Here is a 15,665-nt window from a genome sequence, read left to right on the forward strand (position 1 = left end):
TATGGAGTCTTGAATCAGGCATGAGATTTTATTGGTTTGTCCAGGTTAGTGTGATGCCCCCATAAATCCCAGAGAGATTTGGACGGTCAACAAAGAAGCATTTGCAAAGTCCCCAGGGGGAATGGGGAGAAAGGGTCAATATTCAACTTCCCCATTTGGAGAATTTCTGATATTCTAGCAAGCAGTGGGGCCAACCAAATCAACAAACCAAGCCCTCGAATTTTGGGGTCACCCCTATGAAACTTATTCCTGAAAAGATAGACTAAGACTTAAAATTAGGCCTGAGTCACCCCCAGAGAATCTCTCGTTCCTCAGATGTGGCCTCTCTCTCTCTCTAGCCAACATGACAAGCAAACTCACTGCCCTCCCCCTCTCTATGCAGGACATGACTCCCAGGGGTGAAAACCTCCCTGACAAGGTGGGACAGAAATCTTAGAATGAGCTGGGACTCAGCACCAAGGGAATGAGAAAACCTTCTCAACCAAAAGGGGGAAGAGAGAAATGAGACAAAATAAAGTGCCAGTGACTGAGAGATTCCAAACAGAGTTGAGAGGTTATCCTGGAGGTTATTCTTACGCATTAAATAGATATCACCTTGTTAGTTAAGGTGTAATGGAGAGGCTGGAGGGAACTGCCTGAAAATGTGGAGCTGTGTTCCAGTAGCCATGTTTCTTGAAGATGATTGTATAATGGTACAGCTTTCACAATGTAACTGTGTGATTGTGAAAACCTTGTGTCTGATGCTCCTTTTAACTAGGGTTATGGGCAGATGAGTAAAAAATATGGATAAAAATAAACAAATAATAGGGGGACAAAGGTTAAAATAGATTGGGTAGATGGAAATATTATCAGTCAATGAGAGGGCAGGGTGAGGGGAACGGAATGTACGAGGTTTTTCTTTTTTCTTTCTTTTGCTGGAGTGATATAAATGTTCAAAAAAATGATGGTGGTGATGAATACACAACTATGTGATGATATTGTGAGTCACTCATTGTACACCATGTGTGGAATGTTTACATGCTAAGGATGTTTGTATACGACATGTCTATCACATAGCAAATCCCAAAAACATCTATAAAAAGTTTACTTGGGAAAGAACCTCCCAGAACTAATAAGTTAGCGGGTGGCACGCCACAAGACCAATACAGAAAAGTCAGCTGTGTTTCTATACACTAGCAATGAACAACTAAACATTCATATGGAACAGCAAAGGAACTGAAATAGACAAAACAATTTTGAAAAAAAGAGTAAAATTGGGGGATCACATTGTCTGGTTTTATGATTTAAAAAAAAAGAATGTGTGTTTTTATGTTGTTTTATTAATAAAAATATTTTTAAAAAAGAAAAGTCCAAAGCCTTTCACCAAAGGAGTTTCCAAAGTAGTCCCTCTTAACGCTCCACCCTCTCCCCACTACGTGCTACAACATTCTAGGCAGACCTCCTGCTTCCTGGTTTGCTCTGTGGACTACTCCATTTCTTGGTGGTGCTGTCATGACATCATCTTCCTCACCATCAGCAAGGTCATAACCATCACCACTCCATTGTCTGTTTTGCCTCACAGGTCATTATCACTTTAGATAATGAGTATGAGTTCTGGAGTCAGACCCATGTCCAATCCCAGTTCCTCCACTCGCCAGCTGTGCACCCTTAGACAAATTACTTAACCTTCTAAGCCTCAGATTCTTCTTCTTTAAAACAGTGATAATGATAGACTCTACTTCCTAGCGAAGATGGAGGGGATTAAAAATTAAATCATGTGAAGGCCTGGGCACAATGCGTGGCACATGGCAACTATTAATAGACGATAGTTACCATCAATAGCAGTCCTATAAGGTGAAACACCTTTCCCCCATTTCAGAGTTGAGGAACCAGAGGCTGTGAGAGCATAGATGAATTGTCCAGGGTCACCAAAAGTAAGTAACAGAGCTGGACTTGAGCCTGACAGTCTGATGCCAAGCTCTGGGCTCTCTCCTCTCTGCCCTGCTGCCTGTGCCCACTGGGTCTCCCCTACCTGGAGCACCTTTGCCAACTCTTGTCTGCTGCTCCAACCCTTACCCGTCTTTTATGACCTGGCTCCTTTGTCTGAGAGCTGGGACTCTGACTCCCTCATGCCCATGGCTTCACCTCCCATGGCCCCTCTGCACCTGTCCCATCTCTCTAGCCAGAATGCAAGTGTGGCCAGGCACCCTGCACATACTCCAGCTCCTGACCCCTACCCCATGGTTTTTTTCACTACAGGGCTCAAGAGCACCAAAAGACATTAAAACTGAGAACACTTCCAATTCTTCTGTTGGCCAGGGATCTAGGCTAATCACGTGTACACCTTAAGTAAGAAGTTTGCCTTTCCTTCAGGTGTTTATCCTCAGAGCTTGATAATCGAGTGGGACTGGGTTTGAATTCCACCATACAAAGTAGATGCTGACCTTCCCCATTACTCCTTTCTTCGTCCCATTTTCACTGGAAACCTGAGCATTAGGTGGTTAGGAGCAGTGGCTGTGGAATCTGATCTGTATGAGGCTGACTCCTGCTGCTGCACCTGAGCAGCCCTTCCACTGGACACCTTTCTTCTCCTTTCTAAGCCTCAGTGTCCTCGTCTGTGAGGCAGAGGGAATTAACTGCGCTGCCTGCTCAAGCAATTGAACATGTCATGTCTTTGGCAAACACGCCTGGCAAGTTCTAAGGACTAAATAGTGATGGTGTTATGACCACCAGAGTAACCTCGTATGCTGATGGCTCCACCGCCCATGACTAGCTCCAACCAGATTCATTCTTGCCAGCCATGATCAGCCGCACATCCAACTGCCCACGGGATATCTCTATGTGGACACCGCACAGGCACCCCCATTTCACCACACCCCACACTGAGGTCATCGTATCTCTCCCAAGCCTGCTCGGCCTCCTCTGCTCTCTCTTGTACTAACATCATTCAGTCTTTCCACCTGAACGTATTCCAGGCAGATTAGGCCCTTCCCTCCCTGTTATTCCAGAGTTTATCAGCCAACAAATACGATTGGTTCTCCCCAGATGTTGCTCCTGTTATCTCTTCCTTTCTAATCTCATGTCTACTGCTTAATTCAGGCCTTCGCCATCTCTCTCCTTCCTGTTCTCAGATGGCCTCACAATCGCCAGGCTACCCTACTCCAACCTGCCCTCCACACGCCATCAAAGGAAAAAAAAAGATCTAAACGTGTTAAATCCATGACTACAGGCCTCCCCTGACTTCTTGCTGCCCACAGAATAAAATCCACACTCTTGGCCATTCTATTTAAGCTCCTCACAATGTAACCCTATATCCTCAACAACTTCATTCTAACCTACGCCTTCCCAGTACCCACACAGAACTCACGATTTCTCCCATGAATCCGTAACTTCAAACTTGTGTGTTTCCATTGGCTAGGAATGAGCTTCCTCAAATTCTGCACATCCTGAAAACTAAGTTCTCATACGTCTGGCTTTATCAATCCTTCCCTTCTGCATCCCTCCTGTGAGACCCACAGCACTTACCACCCTGTACAGGAATTCTTTCTATGTCAGGGTCTCCGACTAGACCATGAACTTCTAGAGGGCAGGACTGTATACTACGAACCCACTTATCTCTGCAACCTAAGCACCTTGCTCCTGGCATTTACATAGTGGGTTCCCTGTAAAAGATGCAGCAGTGAGTGGATCTCTTGAATCTACCAGCAGGACCCACGGCTATATTTTCCTGCCCTAGAACTTGTAATTCAATCACAAGAGCTTCCTTAACCTAACGCCAACTGCTCCTGGTATTTAGGGGTTTATCGGTGAATCTTTGCAGCAGACATTTGTCACTGCAGAAATTTAGAACAGGTTCTTGGAAATTCAGGTCCAAGCCCAGTGAGCAATGGATCTGTTTCCCTCCACTGCTCATTCCAATTTCAGCACTGAAGGAGTGATCCTGGACAAAGAGGACGGCCCAGCAGGGCGTTACCTGTGGGTCTGGATGTCGGCTGACGATGATGGGGATGGGGCCTGGGTGGCAGTGGCTGAGGATGGCGTAGACCTCGTTGAGTGTCATGCAGTGCACAGGGGAGTCGTTGATTTCCACGAGCTCATCGCCACACCTGCAAAGGCATCCACAGGGAGCCATCAGCAAGCTAATCCGTGCGGCATTTGGACAGCCACGTCCCTGGGACCCATGCCGGCTGGGTTGTTTGATACAATCTAAAAATCAAATCCGTAGGTAGGCTCCCATGACCACTGATTAAAATCGGAACAGGGCAGACCAAAGAGAGGACCCCTTCCCCCAACCATGCAGCCAGGAGGGGGGACACTATTTCATGCCCAGAAGTGGATCGAGATGCACAACACTCTGTCTTCTGCCTTCCCAGTTCCCTTTCCCATTTCCCGATGCCCACTGGAAACTGAGGGGCTGGTGCTGGACAGGAAGGAGAAATCAAATTGTGAAATAGCCTTGGGCTTCACGATTGTCATAAAATCTTTAACTGTGCCTTAGTGCTCCCACATGTAGAATGGTTAGGGGCAAAGACTGGATATGATGTGCTGAAGGGTAAAAGAAAAGCTGGGCGGGAGAGCAGTTGAGTTTTTGCGGGAAATAATGAGAAGACTCAGGAGCTCATTCTAGTTGTAAGGCGAAAAGGGGTGTACTGGCAAGCCAAACAGAAAAAAAAACGAGGTAGAAAAGACAGGGTCCCACGGATACATGGAGGGCTGGTACAGTCCAACTCCTTTGTTTCACCAATGGGTAAACTGAGGCACAGGGGTGAACTGACCTCCGTGGTAAAGACCTAGCTCAGGGACTGACAAGCTTAGGGTCTCTGCAGCATGTGGAAGCAACCACAGACAGCATGTGAACCAGTAAAGGTGGCTGTGCTCCAGTGAAACTTCATTTACAAAAACAGGAAGTGGGCCTGCAGGGCATTTTGGAAGAGCTCTCAGGTAGCTGGTTATCGGCAGGGGCAGGATTGGAACTCAGGTCTCCAGATACCGATTTTACTGTTCCTGCTGCTTCCTACCTGGGCATTTCTGCTGGAGCAGTGCACCTCCACCCTTGCTAAAAGGTACCCATTTTCACTGATTTAGCAGAAGACTATTGTCAAATAGACTAAATGCCAAGGAGAGCAAAAGCTTCCGAAACCATCCCTACCCAGTTACAGGCTTAGGAGAGAGACGCTCTCTGCCTGAGTGTGTTAGGACTAAGACAATCATTCCAACCTCACTGTTAAGTCCCAAGGAACAAAAGCCGCTCAGTGAATCGGCTGTCACCCCCCGGCAGGGGACAACAAACCCATTCCTAATTCAGAAGCACCATCCAGGGGCCACCTAAGCAGGCCTTGCCTGCTAATATTGCAATTATAGTGAAATCTTTATAGGATGGCAAAACTGTTCTGATTTAACACAACCCAAAGCCATGAAAGAGAGAGAATATATATATATTATTTTCTAAATATATATTATTATAATAGTAAGTTTATTGCATTGTAAGTTCACAGAAAGATCATGCAGAAAGTGCAGTATTCTCATATACCCCCACCTACATGGGTTTCCCTATTATTAACATTTTGCATTAGTGTGCTGCCTTTGTAACAATTCATCAAACAATACAGTTATGCTATTAACTTCAGTGCTCTGTCACATTTGGATCCACTCTGTGTTTCATGGGCTTCTGCGTATGTATGTATGCATGTATGTATGTATATACAGCCTAAAATGTCCCTTTTTACCCCTTTTCAAAGATACAGTTCAGTGGCGTTAATTACATATGTGGAGCTGCACTTCTGTCCCATCATCCGTTGCCAAAACTTCTGCATCACCTCAAAGAGAAGCTCCACACCCGTTAAACATGAACTCCCCATTCCCTTCCCCCATCTGGCCTCTTTACTGCATTCTAGTTTCTCATTTTACAAATACGCATATTCTGCTTATTTCATATCAGTGAGATCATACGGTATGTGGACTTTTATGTCCGGCTTATTTCACTCAATATAACATCTTAAGAAAAAATGTATTACTGTTATATATGAATGCAGAAGTGAGTATAAAATACTGTAACAAGTTAAACTGGAATAACATGTTCTTACCAAATCAAGATCATGGTGAAATGAGCAGAAAGTTTAGATTTGTACTCCTCATAGAAGTTATTTGTAAAGAAATGCACCTGGAGTCCCTGAAAATATTTTGCTGATGCCGAGATAAAACTGTGTCGATACTAATGTGCATAGTAAGCTGTTTTTTTCCATAAAGAGTAACAGGTGAACCTGGTCACAGCTCCTGTTTATGTCACTATAAATTCTATATTGGTTAAAATGCACAGTGCATTTAATTCATGTTTCTGTTTGACTCATATTCTCAGAGACAGTCTCCTTGAGCTGCAGTGTGCACACACATCGCCGGGGATATCGCTACAGTGCAAGGCCTGATTCAGTAGGTCTGGGGCAGGGGCTGAGACTCTGCATTTCCAGTGAGCTCCTACATGAAGCTGAGGCTGCTGGTGCAGTGGGCACACTTTGAGCAGCAAGGCTCTAAGCCACGTCTGCACGATGCATTCTAAATATCTCATCCCCAAAGCAATCTCCTGCCTTCCTAAAGTAATCTTTTCTTCTGTTATAAATCAGGGGTCTTGTCAAATAACAGAAATAAGGACATACCGGAGCCGTCCGTCCAGATGTGCCACAGACCCTGGAGAGAGCGTGTGGACGAAGATGCCCGAGATGCACTGGAAATAGGGGACGCTGCACAGGCCGATCCCCAGGCCAACGCCAGCCTCTGCAAGGCAAAACAGGGCAGGGGTGGGGGCAGGACTTGTGACGGGGTCCTCCCAGGTGTGAACTGAACTAGGTGCAAACATCATCAGAGGTCAGACAGGGGTTTCCTGCTTATTATGCATTCGGGCCTCCCAATCTATGGCATCCACTGTTCATGGCACTGCCACGGACAGCACCATGAATGCTAGCTTCAGCAGTGTACCCAAGGCAGACAAAGCCTCTGCTCTCGGGATATTAAATTCAAGAGTAGAAAGAACAGGACGGAAGGAAGAAAGGGTGGAAGAAAGGAAGGAAAGGAAGGACAGAAGGAGGAAAGGAGAGAGGAAGGAAGGGAGGGAACTATTAGAGAGTAATAAGTATTTTGCCAATAACTAACAGGGAATGTGCTAGAAACTGACAGGATGGCCGCTTCAGGCCTCAGTGGAGGCAAATTTAGGCTGAAATCTGAAGGACAAGAAGGAGCTCAGGCTTGAAGATGGCAGCAGAGCATTCTCAGAAGGGGAATCACTTAATACAGAGATCCAAGGGCAAGAGTGAGCGTCCTGCTGTGGGACAAGAAAGGAGGCCATTGCAGTGGGAACACAGCCAGTCCCAGGAGTGAGACAAGCAGGGTGGGGAGGCAGGTCCAGATTCACGGGGCTTCGTCAGCAAGGACGCCTCAAAGGACAGTAAAGAGGGGCTGCCCCCAGCCCTCTGTGATCGGAGAAGATACTTCGTGTGGTATCAACCTTTCTAAGTTTACTGATGTTTGTTTTGTGGCCCAATAAACGTTCTATTCCTGGAGAACAGCCCATACGAATGTAAGAATAACGTGTATTCTCCTGGCGTTGGTTGAAATGTTCTATGAATGCCTGCTAGGTCTATTGGGTTTACAGTATCGTTCAAGTGCATTATTGGACCGGGTGTCCTGGAGCCTCCCATTATCACAGAACCACCTATTTATCCCTTCAACAGAGAGGCGCTCTGAACAAGGAAGGGACAGCATCTCATTTCTATTTTTAAAAAATATGCTTTGAGGAGAAAGAACTGTAGGAGAGCAGCTAAGAGGCTACTGGTGAGCAAGATGACAGCGGCTGGGATTTCAGTACTAGTGACGACAGAGAGAAAAGGATGTTCATGGAATATATTTTGAAGACAGACTTGCTGATGGATGAAATGTGGGGGGACGTTTTCTAAACCCTGAAATAACTCGGAGGTTCTTTGCCTTGAGTGACTGGGTGGGTTCTGATGCAGTTTACCAAAATGGGTCAGACTGGTGGGAGTGCGTGGTTGTGGGACAGGCATCAAGGGGTTGGCCTTGCTCACGTGACCCTCGAGATGCCTAGAGATGTCCACGCAAGCCTTTGGGGCAGGCAGCTGGACACACAGGCCTGGGACCCAAGGGAGAGGACCAGGCTGGAACTGCAAGTCTGAAGGCAGGATGGGAACCCCTGTGTGTACAGAAGCAGAGAGGCTGTGGCTTGCTAACACTGAAAGTTCTGGAAAATGAAGAGCAGCCAGAAAGGAGGACAGAGGGAGTGGCCAAGGACAATAAGGGAAATCTCTGCAGGTTTCTTCTGGCACTTTAGGGTTCACAGAGCTCTTTCCCACAGTTTTCCCTTCTGATGCTGGTCCCATGAGGGAGGTCATGAGCCACGGGTGACCCCCTTGTAGAGTTGAGGAGTCCGGGCTGTGACGTGGCCCATAGAGGTGGGCGCCCTTCACAGAGCCCAGGGTGCCCTACTCAAGAACCACAGTTCTTAATGCTAGTGGGCATCAGAATTGCCTGGGGATACATTGTTTGAAATGCAGATTCCTGGGCCTCACCCCTAACTACTGAATAAAAATCTAAAAGTAGAGTCTAATAATTATATACAAAAAGAAAGCAAAAATCCTCCCTAACATGTTTCTGATCCAAAGCCAGAGCTTTGTCTACCCCACGCTGGAGACTGGCAGAGAGGGGACACCTTCCATGCCTGCTCGAGACACGCACTCCAAGAGCACCGAGGAGACCTGCTGAGCCCATGCCGGTCCAGACCTAAGTGTGCCGAGCACCGACGCCGCGCCGTGCCAGGCTTCCAGGCACACAGAGAAGCCCCAAGGAGCTTGCAGTGCAGCAGGGGAGCTAAGACATGCAGAGGGCAGAGCACTGCATGAGGAACTACTCATCCTCTTGATTCTACTTCTAAAATATATCTCACACCTGTCCGTTCCTTTCCATCTCTTCTCCTATCATCCTCTCTGACCTGAATCTCTGCAACTGATTTCCAAGCTTCTGCTTTGGCCTCGCTACAGCACATTCTTCACAGAGAAGCCTAAGAGACATTTTTTTCAAGCATAAGCTGGGTTGGGTCCTTTCCTTGCTTAGAATGCCCCAAAAGGACTTCCAACTGTAATTAGAAAAAAAATCTAAATGTAATGTCCCACAGGACCTGGCCCAGCCAAATGCCCTGGTGTCACGTCTCACGCCGCTTGCCCTGCTCCAGCCACATGGCCTTCCGTCCAGGCCTAGAGCGCCCCCCACACACTCCTCCCCCATCGACACGTGCTGTTCCTGCTGCTGGGGCCCAGCCCTGCACCTAGCTGCCCCCTATGCATCCTCCAGGTCGCAATTCCACAGAGAAAGTCTCCTCTGCCCTCCAGCAGGAGCAGTCCACCTGAGGATGGCAAAGGAAAGGATAATGATCCCAGAACATCAGTGCTGTACAGGACCTTGGAAACTTCTCTTTCACTTCTGGCTCCACACAGAAGAGAACAGGGGCCCAGAGACGAGAAGGGACCTGCCCAAGGTTTCTTAGTGCATTAGCTGCAGAACCACCATCCCTGCTCCACTGTGGCGTGTGTGTGTATGTGTGTGTAATTTTCATTATGATTTACTTCTGTTTTGTCTTAACCACTGCACCAGAACACTTTGACATGCTGGATGATTTGGCCTGAGCTTATAAAAAGAAACAGAGGAATAGTTCTTGCTGCCAAGCAATAGCCGTAAAACATGCTAACAGACAATGCTCGGCCCTGCCCCTGAACTGGCTCCAAACAAAGACAGTCTCGGAACCTCAGAGGTGGAAGCTCCGGGCCAGGAGGTTGGGGAAGGATGCCCTGTCCCGGCCAGTACTCCTACCTTTCTTCAGGGAAACCTCCACCATGATTCTGTAACTGGGCTTGGGGGCGCTGGCAGGAGCTGCAGGGCTTTCCAGAGCGAAAGAGCCGCTGTCCTTGGTGGCACAAGTGCTGGAGCTCAGGGAGCGGCAGAGTGGGGGAGACAGGTGGCTGGACAGAGAGTGGGGGGCCGTCAGGCGCGTTCTCACAGTGAGGGCAAGGAGCCCCTTTTTGGCTTGCTGGAAGTAAAAAGGACAGTGCTACAAATTTCAGTAACAACTGGGGGGAGGGGAAGAAGACTGGCCTCCATCAAAAACAGTGGTAACATGGTTGAAAGAAATGCAGCTATACGTGTGTGTGTGTGTGTGCATCACATGCACTGTGTGTATACCATGAATGCTGCATATACCATGTTGTTACATATATGATTTATATGCCAGGGAGTGAGAGAGAAGAAAGATTCTTGAACTAACCATATGGAAATTTTAGAAAATCCTTTAGTAACTGTCTTATAAACATAAAACAGATTTGTATTAGCATAGCGATAAGAATATGTATTGTTTTCAAACAGTTTGGTAAATCTTAAATAGTTTAAACACTTAAACTATCAACCTACAACAGTTCAGATTACACAATTACTTTCTTAGTGAGCTCTTTTCTTAATGCTGTGCCAAGGTCAGGATCAGCTAGATGTTTCGTGCAAGGGATCCCAGCTTTGGGATTCACAGGTCTGAACCAAGGAGGGTGACCCCGGGAGCTCAGTTCATTGCCCGAAGGCCATATTCTGTCACCTTGAATTTCTGCAGAGCATCCTGGTGTGTTAGCCCAGCCATCGATTCACCATTGAGTTCCAGAATTTCATCACCTGTTGCAAGAGGGAGAATTTGTAGTTAGGAGGAGAATTACCCAATCAAGGGGGGCTCCCTTGAACTCGAGTCTCCCACTGCCTGGTGTCTTACACAATGTACAAAGCACTTTGAGGAACGCGTGCTCACTCAGGCAAGGCAGCGGCAGCGGGTCTTCTCTGGTGGCTCAGATCTTTCTGGGTGAGACCCTATCTCACAGCCAGGCAGCTGGGCCTCGTTTGATCCGGTCCCTGCACACCTCATTGCTTCACCTCCTTCCCTTCCTGCCTCCCTGACCCTCAAAGCATTTGCACCAGTGGATCATTTCCCAATACAAAACAACTCACATTGTCTGCAGTGGTCTCTGCAGTTAAATTCTTACCCCATGGCATTTTCTCAGTTAAAATGTTCTTCTTTACCTTCTTCACCTACCCCTTACTAACCTTTAAGTCTCTACTGCCTCCGTTTCCTTTACACTCTCATCGTACTCTGCACCTACCACTGTCACAGCACTTGTCACCCGGAATGGTAATCAGTGAGCTGCCAACATCTCTTCCCACCAGGCTGGAAGCTTCCTGGGGACATGAATTTCGTCTTATTAGATGATATATCCCAAGGTCAATTCTGTGTGGGGCCTACAAGATGCTCAATAAGTACAAGTTGGATACAATGTTTCCAGAATGCAATCCATGCTCCATTTTCCAGAACAGGATATTGAGTTCAGAGAGGTCCAAAGTTACATGGTGACAAGAATTAGGGGTCAGATCATTTGAGTCTAAATCTTATTTTCACAATTCTATGAGAATAGTTTTTTCCTGAATCCAGAACCCTATTTCTATGTGAATGAAAAATCACTTTACCCCTTTCATAAAATGTATTCAATACACTGTTAGGAAGCCCTTTCTCTGTGTTCAGCACTGTGCTGAACACCAGTTTTACACTGACTTCTGGATTTGGTTGTTACTGGTGAGGTCTGCCATCAACCTAATTATGATGCCATTGTCAGTATCATCCTTTTCCTCATGTCGCTTTAAGTTCTGTTTCTCCTTGCCTTTGATATTCTGAAGTTTTGCTGTGATGTGCTAGGGTGGAAGGAAGCTCTCTGTGCTTCCTCAAGCTGAAGTTTCATGTCTTTGATCAATTCTAGAAAATTCTTAGCCCCATCTCTTTGTACACTGCCTCTCCCCTATTTACATTCTATTATTTCTTTCCAGAATTCCTATAAGATCTATTTGGGACCTTCCCAACCTACTCTCTATATTTCTTTTATGTTCATGCTTTTCATGTCTATTGCTCTGTAAAGCATGCTGGATAATTTCCTGTTCACTAATTATCTTTACAGCTATATCTAATATGCTGTTTCTACCAGTCTTTGAGTTTTTATTTCAATTACCATAGTTTTAAAAACATGTTCTAAAATTTTTTTCACATCAACTATTTTATCATGTTCTGTTCTTTCCCCTATAGTTTATATTCCTTCTTTTATCTTTTAACTTTGATCTTTTTAAACTTACTGATTTTATAGACTCTTTCAGATTGTTCTTTTATCTTAAGTTTTTGAGGGCTAATATTTCTCTTTGTTACATCTACTGACCCACCTTAACAGTGGACATTACCTGATGTAGTATGTAACTTTAATGTGAGCTCAATTTTGGAGGAAGTTTTATTTTTCTCTGTGGGAGTCCCTCAAATCTCAGGTTGTTACCAGTTTTTCCTTTATTTACACTAGGTACCCAAGGGTTTTACTGATTCAGAACTAATTTTAACATTAATTTCTCAGTTTGAGCATTCCTGTATTTTACAAGTACTGTCAATGTAGCCTCTACATCTATACATGATTCAAAGTTGGGTTTTCATTTTCTTGTGGGAGATGTTTTTCTCTACCTAAGAGTCATGGGCAAATTTCAGCTTCCTTGTAGCTCCCCTGGGATCTGCTGGCCTCTAGTGAGAGGCAGTTGTTGCAGGATCAAGGCTCCATGCAGGGCTCTCAGAGCCTCATGTGGACCCAAGGTGATATCCCCTGCCCCTATGTGGGCATCCAAATTCTTGCCACTGGCTTCTAGAGCCTCTAAACAGCCTAGCAGCCCTCTGGGCCAGCACATCATCAAATAGGTATCACATCAAAATAAAGTGTTTCCTACACTATATTTAAGGTTGTTTCTTTCTTCTTCACCACCCAGGGCATTTCCATTTCTTTATTTTGAGTTCAGATGTACCATTTTATCCAACATGCATATGGGCTGGAAAGACAGAATGGAGGTGAATTGGGAAAAGGCTCAAATCAGCTCTGTATGTTAAAGTGCTAAAACCAGGGTATAAAAGTGAAAAGACCTGGTCCCTGTCTTTGAGAGAGTCCAAACCTTGAAGTGAAAACAGACATATTAAAAAATAATTACAATATAATTGTTTGCTAAAAGAGGGATATACAAAGAACATAATTCAGACATGTCTATTTCTAATTACATAAGAGGCTGCACTTCTCTTCAAGTTATTGTTATTAGAATATTCATCTCAACAGGGTCATAGAACCAAGCTCTGAGCTCTTTCAAGTGTCCTTATCCTTCTTAGTCCCTATTCACTGGAAGGAGATTAACCTAGATTTTGCCAAATCAATCTTACACAATCATTTTCTGGAAGTGAACTTTTTTTTAAAAAAGCAACATTATTGGCCTTGATCTGTACAACAAACATTTGTTGTAACTGATGAATCCCCTGTGTACTCATGGGCAGATTCTAAAACTTGTCTTTTGAAAGAAATTACAAAAGGTCTTTTGGACAGTTTGTTGAGGCTAGAACCAGGGACTATATATTAGCTAAATGCTTTGGCTCATTGAAATGCTCCATTAAAAAAACTATATTTTTATTGCAATATCTTCATGCACCATACAGTATATCCAAAGTATACAATCAGTGACTCACAATATCATAACATAGTTGTGTATTCATCACCATGATAATTTTTAGAACATTTGCATCTCTCCAGGAAAAGAAATAGAAAGAAAAAAGAAAAACCTCATACATCCCTTACTCCTCCCTCTCATTAAGCACTAGTATTGCAATCTACTCAATTTTTTTTCTACCCCTTTTTTCCCATTACTTAATTTTTTTGTCCTTACTTTTTTACTCATCTGTCCATACCCTGGATAAAGGAAGCATCAGCCACGGGTTTTCACAATTACATGGTGTGCTGGTTTCAATCCATTGTGTACCCCAGTGTGCCAGTTTCAATCTGTGGTGGACCCTGCAAGACCCATGTCATTTAATCCTCATTCAATATTGCTGGCTTAGAGCTTTTTGATTGTTCCCATGGAGATGTGACTCACCCAATTGTGAGTATCAAACTTAATTAGATGGAAATGTGACTCTGCCCATTCCAGGTGCATCTTGATTAGTTTACTGGAACCCTTTAAAAGAGGCATGAAGTAGAGAGGCCAGGTAGCCAGAGACCTTTGGAGATGAAGAAGGAATACATCCCCAGGGGAACTTCATGAAAGAAGAAGCCTGGAGAGAAAGCTAGCAGACATTGCCATGTTCTCCACATGCCTTTCTAGTTGAGAGTGAAACCCTGAACTCCATCGGCCTTTCTTGAGTGAAGGTAACTTCTTGTTGGTGCCTTAATTTGGAAATTTTTATAGACTTGCTTTAATTGGGACATTTTCTTGGCCTTAGAACTGTAAAATTGCAACTTAAATCATGCCCCCCCCTCCATTTTTCTGCTTTGTATGCTGTATGGGGGGGTCACATTTCATTCTTTTTCCATGTGTTTATCCCTTTATTGCAGCACCATTTGTTGAATTGTTTTTTGTTTGGTTTGGTTTATCATTGGTTTGTTTTAGGAAGTGCATGGGTCAGGAATCAAACTCTGGTCTCCCACATGGCAGGTGAGAATTCGAATTTGAACCTCATGCCCCCAAATTCCCCCTTTTTAAAAGTTGTCCCAGTTCTGGGATATTGCATTCTGACAGCTAGCAAACTAGAACACCCAGAAAAGACATGGCCCTTTAATCCTCATTCAGTATTGCTGGGAGGAATCCTTTTTTATTGTTTCCATGGAGATATAACCCACCCACTTGTGGGTAGTAACTTTTTTTTTTTTTATTAATTAATGGAAAAAAAGAAATTAACCCAACATTTAGAAATCATACCATTCTACATCTGCAATCAGTAATTCTTAACATCATCACATAGATGCATGATCATTGTTTCTTAGTACATTTGCATCGGTTTAGAAGAACTAGCAACACAACAGAAAAAGATATAGAATGTTAATAAAGAGAAAAAAATAAAAATAATAATAATATTAAAAAAAAAACCTATAGCTCAGATGCAGCTTCATTCAGTGTTTTAACATGATTACTTTACAATTAGGTATTATTGTGCTGTCCATTTTTGAGTTTTTGTATCTAGTCCTGTTGCACAGTCTGTATCCCATCAGCTCCAATTACCCATTATCTTACCCTGTTTCTAACTCCTGCTGAACTCTGTTACCAATGACATATTCCAAGTTTATTCTTGAGTGTCGGTTCACATTAGTGGGACCATACAGTATTTGTCCTTTAGTTTTTGGCTAGACTCACTCAGCATAATGTTCTCTAGGTCCATCCATGTTATTACATGCTTCATAAGTTTATCCTGTCTTAAAGCTGCATAATATTCCATCGTATGTATATATGTGGGTAGTAACTTTTGATTAGATGGTTTCCATGGAGATGTGTCTCCACCCATTCAAGATGGGGCTGCTTACTGGAGCTCTTTAAGATGGAACCATTTTGAAAAAAGCTCTAGAGCCACGGGAGCCACCAGAACCAGCAGAGCCAACAGAATGTACAGAGCCCCAGGGAAGTCATTGCAGGAGCCCGAAGAGAAAGCCAGCAGACCTTGCCATGTGCTTTTCTAGTTGTTAGAGAAACCCCGGCCATCATCAGCTTTCTTGAACCAAGGTATTTTTTCCTGGATGCCTTAGATTGGACACTTTTATAATCTTGCCTTAATTTGG

General features: G+C 44.5%; 1 protein-coding gene across 6 annotated transcripts in view; it reads right to left on the reverse strand.

Moving 5' to 3' along the window:
• Positions 1–15,665, reverse strand: part of IL16 (interleukin 16) — a 130,707-nt gene that overhangs the window by 22,988 nt on the left and 92,054 nt on the right. For all 6 annotated transcript variants that reach the window (XM_077128500.1, XM_077128501.1, XM_077128498.1 and 3 more), the window contains 4 exons: positions 10,616–10,689; positions 9,847–10,063; positions 6,630–6,747; positions 3,953–4,085 (listed from right to left, as the gene is read on the reverse strand). In XM_077128500.1, the coding sequence (XP_076984615.1) occupies positions 3,953–4,085; positions 6,630–6,747; positions 9,847–10,063; positions 10,616–10,689 (542 nt within the window). The remainder of the gene's footprint in view (positions 1–3,952; positions 4,086–6,629; positions 6,748–9,846; positions 10,064–10,615; positions 10,690–15,665) is intronic.

Source organism: Tamandua tetradactyla, chromosome 14, assembly GCF_023851605.1.
Source record: "Tamandua tetradactyla isolate mTamTet1 chromosome 14, mTamTet1.pri, whole genome shotgun sequence".
NCBI classification, from domain to species: Eukaryota; Metazoa; Chordata; class Mammalia; order Pilosa; family Myrmecophagidae; genus Tamandua; species Tamandua tetradactyla.